General features: G+C 46.6%; 1 protein-coding gene across 1 annotated transcript in view; it reads left to right on the plus strand.

Moving 5' to 3' along the window:
- The window catches only part of ankfn1b (ankyrin repeat and fibronectin type III domain containing 1b), a gene marked incomplete at both ends in the record, with an annotated part of 212,638 nt that overhangs the window by 136,914 nt on the left and 63,224 nt on the right, over window positions 1–12,500 (plus strand). Inside the window, one exon of the mRNA XM_079492165.1 lies at window positions 9,628–9,750. Within this exon, the coding sequence (XP_079348291.1) occupies window positions 9,628–9,750 (123 nt within the window). The remainder of the gene's footprint in view (window positions 1–9,627; window positions 9,751–12,500) is intronic.

Consider the following 12,500-nt stretch of genomic DNA (forward strand, 5'->3'; position numbering starts at 1 on the left):
ACCTGCACATCGGGAGCAGCCAATTAGGGGTTCAGAGTCTTGCTCAAGGACACTTCGACACTAAGTCTGGGGGAGCCCGGGTTTGAACTGGGAACCTTGCGGTTCCCATCCGGTCACTCTACCCCTTCACAATATTATGCAGTGTATACTCCTCCTAGCTGATGGTCTCAGTCTAATGTAGAATCATTCCATGTGTCTCTCTCTGTTCAGAGAGCCCTGTGCCTTGCATCTCTGGTTCCCAAACTGGGGGTGGACTCGGGACCCAGGGAGTCCCACAATTATTTTGGAGGGTTCCCAGATGATTTGCATAATGTGCAGCATTGTTTTCTCACTTAAACAGTAACCAAACCAACATACTGTACAGTATAAGTGTATACAGGACTTTTTAATGCCAAATTGGCCACATTGTCAAATATTACGTAGTAAGAGGCAAACAAGCTCACAAGGCTCAGTGGGAGGCGTTGAGAGCTTGTAGTTTGACTATTTTCACAATATTTATCTGTGGAACCGAGTCCAAATGTAATTCCTACAAGTGCTTGACAAGGGTCCCCAGTTCAAATCCCCCAGTTTATTTTGGGGGTCCCCAGTCCAAATATGATTATTTTGGGGGGGGTCACCCAGTTTATTTTGGGGGGTCCCCAGTTCAAATATGACTATTTTAGTGGGGTCTGAAAAGTTTTGGAATGGTTGCCTTCCATCAAACAGCGTGCAGGGCATAGATGGAACCAGAGGCAACCAGGGCATAGATGGAACCAGAGGCAACGCAGTGGGGAACCAGACAACCAGGGCATAGATGGAACCAGAGGCAACGCAGTGGGGAACCAGACAACCATAGATGGAACCAGAGGCAACGCAGTGGGGAACCAGACAACCATAGATGGAACCAGAGGCAACGCAGTGGGGAACCAGACAACCATAGATGAAACCAGAGGCAACGCAGTGGGGAACCAGACAACCAGGGCATAGATGGAACCAGAGGCAACGCAGTGGGGAACCAGACAACCAGGACATAGATGGAACCAGAGGCAATGTAGTGGGGAACCAGACATAGATGGAACCAGAGGCAACGCAGTGGGGAACCAGACAACCAGGACATAGATGGAACCAGAGGCAATGTAGTGGGGAACCAGACATAGATGGAACCAGAGGCAACGCAGTGGGGAACCAGACAACCAGGGCATAGATGGAACCAGAGGCAACGCAGTGGGGAACCAGACATAGATGGAACCAGAGGCAACGCAGTGGGGAACCAGACAACCAGGGCATAGATGGAACCAGAGGCAACGCAGTGGGGAACCAGACATAGATGGAACCAGAGGCAACGCAGTGGGGAACCAGACAACCGCTGTGAAAGAGCCCCACTTTGAATCGCTCCCTCCTTTTTTCTCCGCCTAATTCTACATGCGCCCACTCAACGGAAAACGGGAGTGAGGGAGAAGCTAAGTAATGAAAGGGAGCCATTTGGAAAGAGAGATGACACGATGACTGTGACTCAAACAGAGAGAGACGTGCAAATGGGGAGGGGGGGGGGGTGGATTGATGGAGGGGAGGTGGAGGGGAAATGGAAATATCTCTATTTACCATAGCGGGGGAACGAGCAGCCCCACGAGAAGATGTGCGTCGGTTGAAAAGTAGGGTCGCTCTCGTCTCTGTCAACACTTGGCAGGCCCCATGTGCGGTTTCAGATCATCAGCCGCGTTTGAAGTCGGAGCGCCGTGCTAATAATAATGCTAATAATCTTTATGGCCAGTTATATAAGTCAAATTCTTCTTCTTATGTTGTGCTTAGTTCAGCTTGTACATGCTGTGCATGAGTCATGTACTGTATATACTGTACATGTACTGTACAGGATTGTTTATAGTTATACACTAGGTTACATGGATGGATGCCTGGATGGATGGATAGTTGGATGGATGGATGGATGGATGGATGGGTGGGTGGATGGATGGATGGGTGGATGGATGGATGGATGGATGGATGGGTGGATGGATGGATGGATGGATGGATGGATGGATGGATGGATGGATGGGTGGGTGGATGGGTGGGTGGGTGGATGGACAGATGGATGGATGGATGGATGGATGGATGGATGGATGGATGGACAGATGGAGATATGTTGTGTGAATATAGTGCCAAATCATAGCAAGACATATTCTCAAGACACTTTACCTGTAGAGCAGGTTGATGGTGACTGAGACCCACGTCCCACGTGCCCAATACTCAAGACCCAAGACTCAAGACTCCACGGGCAAGCACCTGGCGTCGGTGGCGAAGGGAAGTTTTTTCTTTGCCACCGACGCCAGGTGCTTCCCTTCAACAGGACAAAACCTTGAGCAGAACCAGTTTTTGGGTGCGGTGCGGGCAGCCATCTGAGAGGAGAGAGAGGAAGATATATTGAATTTGTTTATTTGGGAAGAACAGCGTGTATTCAGAAACACGCTCTTGCAAGAGTTCAACAGAAATGTACTTTCTGTCTGTTTTTCAAATTATTAAAATAAAATCCATTTAGTGATGATGATAATAATGCATTTGGACATGCTCTAATGCTGCATGTCTGCCTGTCAGAAATGGAACATATAACACATTATAATCTTAATACCAAGCAGAGCTTTCTTATTTCTTTTTCATTTCTTTTTTTTACTTACTAATAGATTGTGTATCTCCAAATTTCTACTTTTATGTATTTTCATTTAATGCCAACATCATAAAAGGGTGTCAAGCTAAAGTAGTGAAAATAGCTGATCTACATGCTCGATGTGGTGCAATGTTGCAATGCAATGCAGCTTGTTGATCGGCTATTTTCACTATTTATGAAAAATACGGTTCCATTTTCTGAACGCTAACGGTTTTGGACGTACACGTTTTCCATTGTCATTCCAAGCATAGTGTGGAGGTGTCCGTCAAATGAAACGTGATGAGGTATAGGTCAGCAATGTGTTCTGCGAGCGGTGTGCAACACAATGGCTGCTACTCCTCGTTCAACGAGCCCTCCATCACGGCCAATTAAAAGATACACATTGAGCCGCGGGGGCTGCATGTAACCCGATCATCCAGACGGGGCTAAAGTTTGTTAACTTGAAGAAATATCAATATGTTTTATTGGTCAGTCCTCGGTCCAAATAAAATAAAAGAGGCTTCAGCCACGCGGGAAGACGCATAGACATGGGTTTGGACAGAGACGCGGAGTGGAAAACAAGGCTTTCTTTGAGCAGATTTTAATTAGCAATGTTCATAGCTTTGGCTCTGCTCTTTTATGATTGGACCACTGAAAGACTTTTTGTTTGCGTAATGAAACACTTTTAGGGGTACATTCCTGGATCAAATGCATGCGTGAGTGCGTGTGCGTGCGTGTGTGCGTGTGGGCGTGTGTGTGTGTGCATGTGTGTGTTTGTGTGTGTGTGTGTGTGTGTGTGTGTGTGTGTGTGAGTGAGTAGATTTATTTGTTGATGTGCATGTGTGTAGCCCACACCCATTTACATATGCGTGCATGGGCACGCATATGCAATGCGCGTGGTCATACTGTATGTGTGAGTGTTCAATCTCCAATGCCAAGCATTTAGAACCCCATACCAGGAGAGGTAAACCCCACTAGTTAGATTTTCCTCACTCCAAACATTGTTTTGCTAGGTGGGCCGCCATCGCCCGTGACCACTGATGCCGGGTCATGTGTTTGTCTCTCCTCCTGACGGTCTCCACGAGGCTGTGATTTGGTAATCTGACACCAGATCTGCGGTCGTGGGCAACCAAACCTCAGACAGACCGCGTGGATTGTGTAACGCTTAGTGTTCGGCTGGGCCCGACGGCATGTCTCTCTAAACACTTACAGAAACTTCCAGGGTATGATCAGTGCAAGTTATGCGCAGAACAGTACATGGAAATTTCGACATTGTTATCAGAAGCTATGCGCTATGCAGGGGCCCACTCTGGGCTGTTTTGCATGTTAGAAATGCACTTCTCTAGTTCCTATATTTCACATACAGTTGGAGGCCATCGATATTGTCCTTTTCTTTTTGCTGAGGTTTGCGTGATCTGCGCAAAACCCCTTTTGGTGTTTTAAACATTATGTTATAATTTAGCTATTGAAAAATAGCAGATCTACAAGCTCGTAGCGCGCCACCGAGTGGCGCGCTACGAGCTTGTAGGTCTGCTATTTTTGAAAAATAGTGAAAATATTTATTTCAGAAAACTGTAGGATTTAGAAGGATTTTTTTTAAATTTTGAGGTCAGGCCTAAATGGGTCAAATGATAAGGGACAATATCGGTGGCACCCAACTGTAACTAAATCATAGGGACGGAATGCCAGAAAATGCATAGAGAAGTTATGCATTGATTAAATAACGAAGGCTATCGTGTAATTGAGGCGAACAGATATCAGTGCATGACTCAAAGTTCATAATTATTCATAATGTGATGCTTCATTCAGTCACATTGATCCACATCTCCATCAATAAGCCTCCACTTCACTGGCCCACAGTCCCACCTTGTTGTTTTTGAACGGCGGCGCTTTGCCTGAATTCCACTGCGGTCTTAACTCCGGTTTCAAATAACAGCGGGCCGCTAAGGTTATAGGAACGGGGGTCAAAGGGCGCGGGTGATAGCTTTGTGTACCGAGAGCAGGAACAATCGCTGCTTTGGCCAAGAGCGTTTCGCACATGAATACCTCGGAACACTTAATGGCTGTCATGGCAACAGAACTGAGAGGGAAAGGGGACATTAGGTGAGTTGCTGCGAGAGTGTGGGTCATGTCGCTGTGTGTGAATGATGGTGTGTGTGTGTGTGTGTGTGCGCGTGTGTACGTGTGTGTGTGTGTGTGTGTGTGTGTGTGTGTGTTTGTGTGTGTGTGTGTGTGTGTGTGCGTGCACCGCACATGCGTATTGCCTCGCCACTCAGTGCTGACAAAAGCACACTTGTACTAAAGGAGTGAGAAAAAAAAACACCCTAATGCTATTGAGTTTGTAATCTAAGTCACATTGGAGTAAGGCAGGTGTGTGTGTGTCACAGTGTGTGTGTGTGTGTGTGTGTGTGTGTGTGTGTGTGTGTGTGTGTGTGTGTGTGTGTGTGTGTGTGTGTGTGTGTGTGTGTGTGTGTGTGTGTGTGTGTGTGTGTGTGTGTGTGTGTGTGTGTGTGTGTGTGTGTGTGTGTGTGTGGCCGTGCGGCCGTGCATTCTCATACAGTACATGCGTATGTTTAATTCGCTTAATCTCAGTCAGATATGCTGTCCTGTCATGACCTTGCAGTGCCTTCACAGTCATCAAGACCGGTTCACAACTTGGAGACTCGGCCACCTGTGCGGACGCACAAACAAACTCCCTAACCTATGCAGCGTGCAACACCAGTAACGTGAGAAAGAAAACATGGGTCCAACGAGGAGGAGAACTAATCGACCGGGCTATCCCACTTTGCACAGGGGCCTCCAAGGGGATTGCATCATCACTGTGTGCCCGCTGTGATGATGTCATCAGGGACAGCTGCGCGAGGAGCAGCCAGGGCCCGGGCTCTCAGGGAGCCTAAAGCCAGCCAGTTGCCAGCGGATCCCCTTCATTGAGACCCACCTGCTTCACACGTCCCCTTTTCTCCTAAACCCTACAAAGGGATTCCCCGATGCCTCATCCATGTCCGTCGGCCCCGCACCTTTGAAGTGGTGATCCTACACCCTTCTGGAGTCATTGAAGTCGTTATCCTATTGTGTGTCGTGTCATGCGTTTGATCCAAATATGGCCATTGAACTTATACTGGGATCTGCTGCTCCAAACCGCCGGTCTGTGGCTTAATATCACAGCTCTGCAAAAAAAAGACAAGGCAGCTATGAGCTGCGACCAAACGGACGTCCCTAACCCCATGTTGATTGCTGCTATGGACTATTTATGAATGGGAATTTCTCCAACAGACATTTAAGCGAAGTTGGCAGCGGCGGCTGGCGGTAGCTGGCGAGCGCAGGGTAGTGGCACTAATCAAATTAAAAGCCCTTGAAGAGGGGAGAAGCCTGGCCCGGGCTAATCTCCCATCAATTAGAGGTTTCTCTGCCATCTGACCAAGATCCCATTCATTCCCCTCATGGGTGATTCATACAGGAAAATATGTCTCTTTGTCTCCGAGGTCAACCAGCGCCTTTTGGAAGAGCCGTTGAAGGGTTGGGAAACAGTAGTTGAGCGTGTAGTGGGAAAGATGGGCGGGGGGATTGAAACGGCTTCCCCCAGATAAGCCACAGGCATGAAGTCATGGACAATGGGACGCAATGGCCCTCTCAACTCAGCTTATGGTGACCTCTTTGTAGTGAAACAGCTGGTTCTTAAGGGCTTGATGTGCTCGGTTGCTCACGACGTGTCACAGCAGCACGGCACGTTGTGTGAGCTTGTAGATCGTTTGCGTGACACTGGCGCACAACTACGTAAAAAAACAGCTTTAGGGGAGAGCTTGGGTCACCGAATATGTCAGAACATTGGAAGCGTCCTTTATTTTCTTAGACTGGAAAAAATCAGACTCATTAAGTGGCTCCGCTAATAAATCTGGGGAAATATGGAGCCTGTGCTGTCTGTTCTGGATGCATTTCCCATTCATTCCTGACTAAAATAAAATACAGTGTATGCAGTGAATATGAATTGTTTGTTGTGGCAGGAGTGTTGTGCTGAATGTCTATTGACATGGTTTAGTAGCTGACTGATCCCTTGATTATCATTTATGTATTTTAAAATGTCTGTTTGTTTTTAGTTGCATTATTTTAGTTTTCTTAGTCTCTGTGAGTCCTTTGGGTGTTTAGAAATATTTCATAGGCCAATTGTTGATTTCACATTCGACAAAAACAAAATCATCAATCATTCTTTCAAAGGCAGATGGTTTTGTAAGATTATAAAAAATGTTTTACAGACGTACAATCTTACAGGCATAAACCTTATGACCTTGAGATGATTCATCGCCATGATAGTAATATAATGTTCTTGTGTCGATTTCATTTAACGGTGGATATCTGATTTATATGGGTTGTTGGGTCAGTGTTTAGAGAGTTTTGACTTATGAAGCCTGCCATGGTTACCTCAGCCTCTCTTGAGCACGGTATGAGATAAATGGAAATTAGGTGATGGTATTGAGAGACACTCATTCTTACATCAGCAAAAACAAAAAAAGGCAGGATGCCTTCCAAGTATAAGGTAAATTAATTCTCCACCACGGAAGGTTGGCACGGCATCGAGACTTTGAGAGAAGGCTTTCACTTTCATTTCCAAGATCATGGCAAGTCTTCTTTCCACCCCAGTACGAGCAATTTACAACTCCGAGCCCATGACGCAATGAATGCCTCGGTCCAACTTAGTTTTCTCATGTAATCATTCTCTCAGATCGAACCGATCTGCCGTGGAAGCATTACAACTTGACAGGACACTCTGCGAGACCTCCTGCCCTCCTCCCTGAGAGAAGGCTGACCTCCTGAACCGCATACTGGTGTATGACTCATTTAATGTCCTGTCAAAGCCCCCTGCATTATGATCACCGCAAAAAAAAAAACACGCGCATGACAATGCGCCAATTTGGCAGCCGAGCCGGGCACAGTTGGACGCTCCGCCACACTGTTGTTCATCCATGTCACCGTTTCACTAATCAAAGGAACTCCATGCACCGCAGTGCATGGTTACATCAATGTTCTTTAGGAGATAATCAAAGCCTGATGTCAACCTCGATCGCTGCGCTGCCCCCCACCGCCCCCCACTGCCCCCACCTCACCCCACATAAACATAATGGCAGCAGAGAGACAGACATGGTGTTTGAATGGCGGGCGCATGCACCTCGGTATAGACTGCATTATGCTGCAGTCCACCCGCCCCTGCATGCAGATTGTCTCCAGTAGACTTCACCATGGAGACTAAAACACTTTTTGGCCAGAGTTGAGAGGAGATCTATGTATGTGTGTAAGTACGTATGAGTCATCATTAGAGATGTTTGATCATTTTCATAATGCAATCAAAACAGCATGTGTGTGAGATTAGGTGAGGGGGGTGGGGGGTGGGGGGGGGATGCCACACAATAGCCAGATGGTTTATTTTGGAGAAGGATGGGGGTTATTGTTCACCCCCTATCGTCTCAAAATAGCCATTATGTTAAATCGGTTAGATGTTATTATAATTTAGAAGATGGATGGTAATGAATGATGATAACGTTGGTCCTCTTGTATATCCATTTTGGATTCCTATGTAGACGTCCAAGGTGAATGACATGGCAGGTTGGAGGGGCTTATTGTTGGTATCAGCCGCCAAGAACACTATATGTCCTTTTCACTGTCCGCCTAGACCACTCATCTGGGAGATTGCTGAGGTGGAGCGCAACACCTACGGTAACATAAGCCCCCAGTACATACAGGCCGAGGTTGAACCCAGAACCTTATGGTCCAAAGAATTCTCTACTAACTTCTCTCACTTACCCACGTATGCAGTGTTTCAGCAGCTTCAGAGAAAATGTTAAAGGGATAGTTCACCCCCAAAATGACTTTTACTCAAACTTGATTACTCACCCGATGGTGACTTGAATTCATGAACTTATTTTTTTGCATTCTTAAGCCAATAATTTGATTTGATGATGATGATGCTCCCTGTACTCCCTATGGAGACACAAAGAAGTGTCTCCATAGGGAACCACTGATGCTCATCAAATTATTAGCTTCGGAATGCAACAAAAACAAAATAATTTCCATGAATTCAAGTCTCCAGGGGGGGAGTAATTGATAGAAAAAAAAATTTGGGTGAACTATCTCTTTAATATACTTGATTATTCTCCAAAGTTACCACAGCAATATTGCAGAGTTGAAATCCCTAATGAGCCATGGGCTGAGATTGAAATAAATACTACATTGCCTATTAATAATATGGAATGGGAAGGGAGGGACGTTGACAGCCCAGCAGAGGAGATTAAAACCTTCTCTTTTTTTCTATCTGTTAAGTATTGGAGAACATTAGGCAGGAAGTCTGCGTGTTTCCCTGGAAGCAGATTTGTCCTGTGGGAGCTGCAACATTGTTCATCAACTTCACGGGTCACATTTCCACTTGAGTTGTGTGATTCCTGCGAAACAGATTCTAGCGTTAGGGCTCTTACTTCTATTCAAAGAGACAGGTTGTTTAATAGGTCATCCCTAGTTTAATGTGCTTCTTCTGGTTCTTATTAAAGCAATTCATTGATTTCCTTTTGACGCTTTCACAACTGTCTCTACCGCTCATGCACCATTGGATTGAAAACCTAGACAGAAATTCTTCTTATACCATGGGTTTTCTTAGAACACAACTATTTAACCTTGTGTACGATAATACAAAATGTACCACTTTGACCACTATTATGGGGTTGTCATTATGCTGTATGTGTCACGAAGCAACATATTATGTGTCTTGTAAGCTTGTATATTGGATATTTCTTTGCATCCTTGTGGCAGCTCATAGTAGTCCACGACTACTGAGCACAATCAAATCAGATCATTTTCATGACATGAATGAATAAATAATGTTGGTTGAAAAAATATTTTAAAGTGTATGCGGAAATAAACGTACATTCTGCACCAGACCCATGGAAACCACACATATATACAATGACATTCTCATTCATATTCTGTTCTTTTTCTCTCCCCTGTTCTGTTTTTGTTCTCTCCCTGTGCAGGTCAGAGTCGGGCATCTCCAAATTCACCCACCGCCTCTCCCTGAAGGAACGTCCAGCCAAAGCAGAGACGTGCGCTGCCGACAGGCTTCCCACCTACAGGAGGCGCTCTCTCAGTCTGGATTGGTAAGCAAGGGCCGATGGCGTCAGAGTCAGACGGCCTGATGTGATTCCCTTTATATTTAATCCCAGTCTTTTTCACGGGCCTCATAAAACCTATAAGGTTGTGATCGGTTACATGGCCTTCGCCACTTCCCCCTCGTAAAAATGCGTCTGTGAAAAGCGAGCAGACAAAGGCGCGGGACGCGGTCCCACCGTCGGGATAATCGCGTTCCTGTCCGCGCCATTTCCAAGGGTCACATTCTCAGACTGTGAGATGTGGGCGATAAAACAATACAGGAGCCTATAAACTCGTTTCAGGAGAGGAAAGAAAGCATCCATCCGGAGGAGCCGTTATGATGGAAATGCAGAGAGGTGAAAAAGCAACGCTTGAGGAGTGAGATGGAGACAGTATGCAGGGAACCTCGCTTCCAAGTGTTTGTGCGAGAAGTTGTTGGGGGATTGGGAGCCGGGCGGTTGGAGCGAGCTGGAGGGTGGGAGGGGTCCCAGCTCTGTCTCTGCGTCTGGGTTTCGTTGGAGAGCGCCAGGCAGCTCCAGTGGCGCCGGCTCATCTTGCTCTTGTAAAGCTCCAGTCCTCAGGCAGCCGATGAAAGGAGTTTGAAAGCCTTCCATCATGAGGGCTGCTTTCCCGTCCCCACCCATGGGAATCCTTCCCACTCCCCTCCTCTCTCTCTCTCCCTCTCGGCCTCTCAGCCTCCCATCCACCCGTTTATCTACCCATCCATCCTCCTGTCCGTCCATCTGCTGAGCTTCAGCGCCGTGTGTTCTTTTTGGCTCTTCCCCTATATGTTCGTCTTGCCGCTGGGAAAAAGCCCGGGGGCTAAGCGGATCTTTAACTTCTTTTTGCACTTCATTTCATTGAGGACAAAATGTCCACACGGTCACGTGCATAAACACTCTCCAGGTCTTTTCATTGTCGCATGGGGAATACTGCACCTACCTACTGTATAGGCAGAAGGCTTGCTCAGCGTTTCGCAGTGTGTGTCAGCTCTTCGATGTCCTGTTCGAACCACACTCTGGCCTGGTGTGAGGTCTCACAGGGTCTTTTGTCAGAGTGTTATGAGGCCTACTGTGTGGTCTCTGACCAACACGGCGATGTGTGGTCCGCCAGCAGAGGTGTGGTGTTAAGTTTGTGAGCGCCTCGTGTGCAGTGTGAGGTCCTCCGTTTTTTAAGAGCTTCGTCTTTTTTCCCCCCGTGTTTCGTCGAGTAGGGACCTGGCCTTTAAAGTTCAGGCCCCGATTGATGTGGTCTGCTTTTAATGAAACACAGTGGGTAGATTGGACATGCTCATTTACGAGACGGGGCGGCGGGGTGGGGCGGGGGTGTGCGGCTTGTGCTACAGCTGGATTCTGACTTTCTGCAGGAGAGACACCGTTAAAACGGAGTGGGACTGGCCTTTTGTGACATAATAAACTGGGACCCTGGGAAGAGACATTCAAGGTTGAGGGCTGAGTCATGCTACTGGGAGGTGAAACGGGGTCAGTCCGGCTCCTGACGAGACCAGCACAGTTACTCTGGAATGCACAGTCATCACCCCAGTCAGTCAGAGGGAAAACATATGAGGCAGTAGCATCTATTGAAAACATCCCTCCATAGCCACGCGCATATTTGGAATTGTTTGACATTTATGGCACTTCCTGAAGTTTTTTCTGAGCGATATTTTTTTTTCTTTGGTGTTCTGGTCACTATCAACCTGAAATTGCTAGAAATTACAGTTATCAGGGACTTGAAACAATGGCTGAAATGTTTTGTTCAGCCATTGTTAGATTGTGATGAAGTGACTTTTTCCATATTAGATACACTTCAGTGTGGAGGCAGATGATTCACAAATGTTTTGTTCATTGTTTGCATATACAAATGACTGAAGAAGGTCTAGTTTTGACCGAAACATTGCTTAAATATAAGTTTTCCTATTGTGCACGTGCAGAAGGTGTACTGGTCACTTTATTCTTATTCTCTAAGTTAATTTGCATCTAAAAAAAGTTCATAAGACTGTAAACTGGTGTTAAACGTGTCTACCCATACACGTCATGTACGACAACATTATATAAAATGTCAAGCTGGGAAACCCACAAGCAAGCCGCAGCAGTAAATCCCAGGTGGCTTGACGCTTTATCATCTATTTAGTGGACCGTTGCCGCGTATGTCGACTCGAGTCAGGTACCGAAACAAACTGCAGCTATTAAGGGAATGCCGAGCCAAGGCAGTCTGTATACAAGGTTGAAATAGGAGCTGTTTTGTAGTTTCATCAAAGTCTCCGAGAGCTGGCCGGGCCTTGGGAAAACGCGATAATAAAAGATAATGGCAGTGTTATTGTTATTGGTAATCATAGTAAATGGGCTCTAGGGGGACAAGTGGGAAAGAGTGAGTCGGGGGGGTGGGGGGGGGGGGGGTCTGGGGGGAAGTGAGAGGGATGGTATTGACCGCCTTTCGAGATGGCTGACTGGTCTGCGGCATATTGAAACGTTTTGTTGGGAAACCATCAGTACTGATCACTTCTGAGAGGCGAGCCGCGTACTGCAGCCATGCTGCCCTTGGGTGAATTCAAAACGCCCGTTTTCCTTCCAGAGATTTCCGGTGCAGGGGATTGTGAACAAAAATCCAAGCGTTACCTCCAAACCACCGAATCCATTCCTGAACCCGATCCCGTCTGACTTTTGCTCCTAATGACTGATACCGCTGATATTTTACTATAAGGGAATACCTTGCTCTGCAAGCAAATCAGCACATTTCTTCAACAGAGGTTAGAGAGTAT

The sequence above is a fragment of the Electrona antarctica genome (assembly GCF_951216825.1).
Source record: "Electrona antarctica genome assembly, chromosome: 22".
NCBI classification, from domain to species: Eukaryota; Metazoa; Chordata; class Actinopteri; order Myctophiformes; family Myctophidae; genus Electrona; species Electrona antarctica.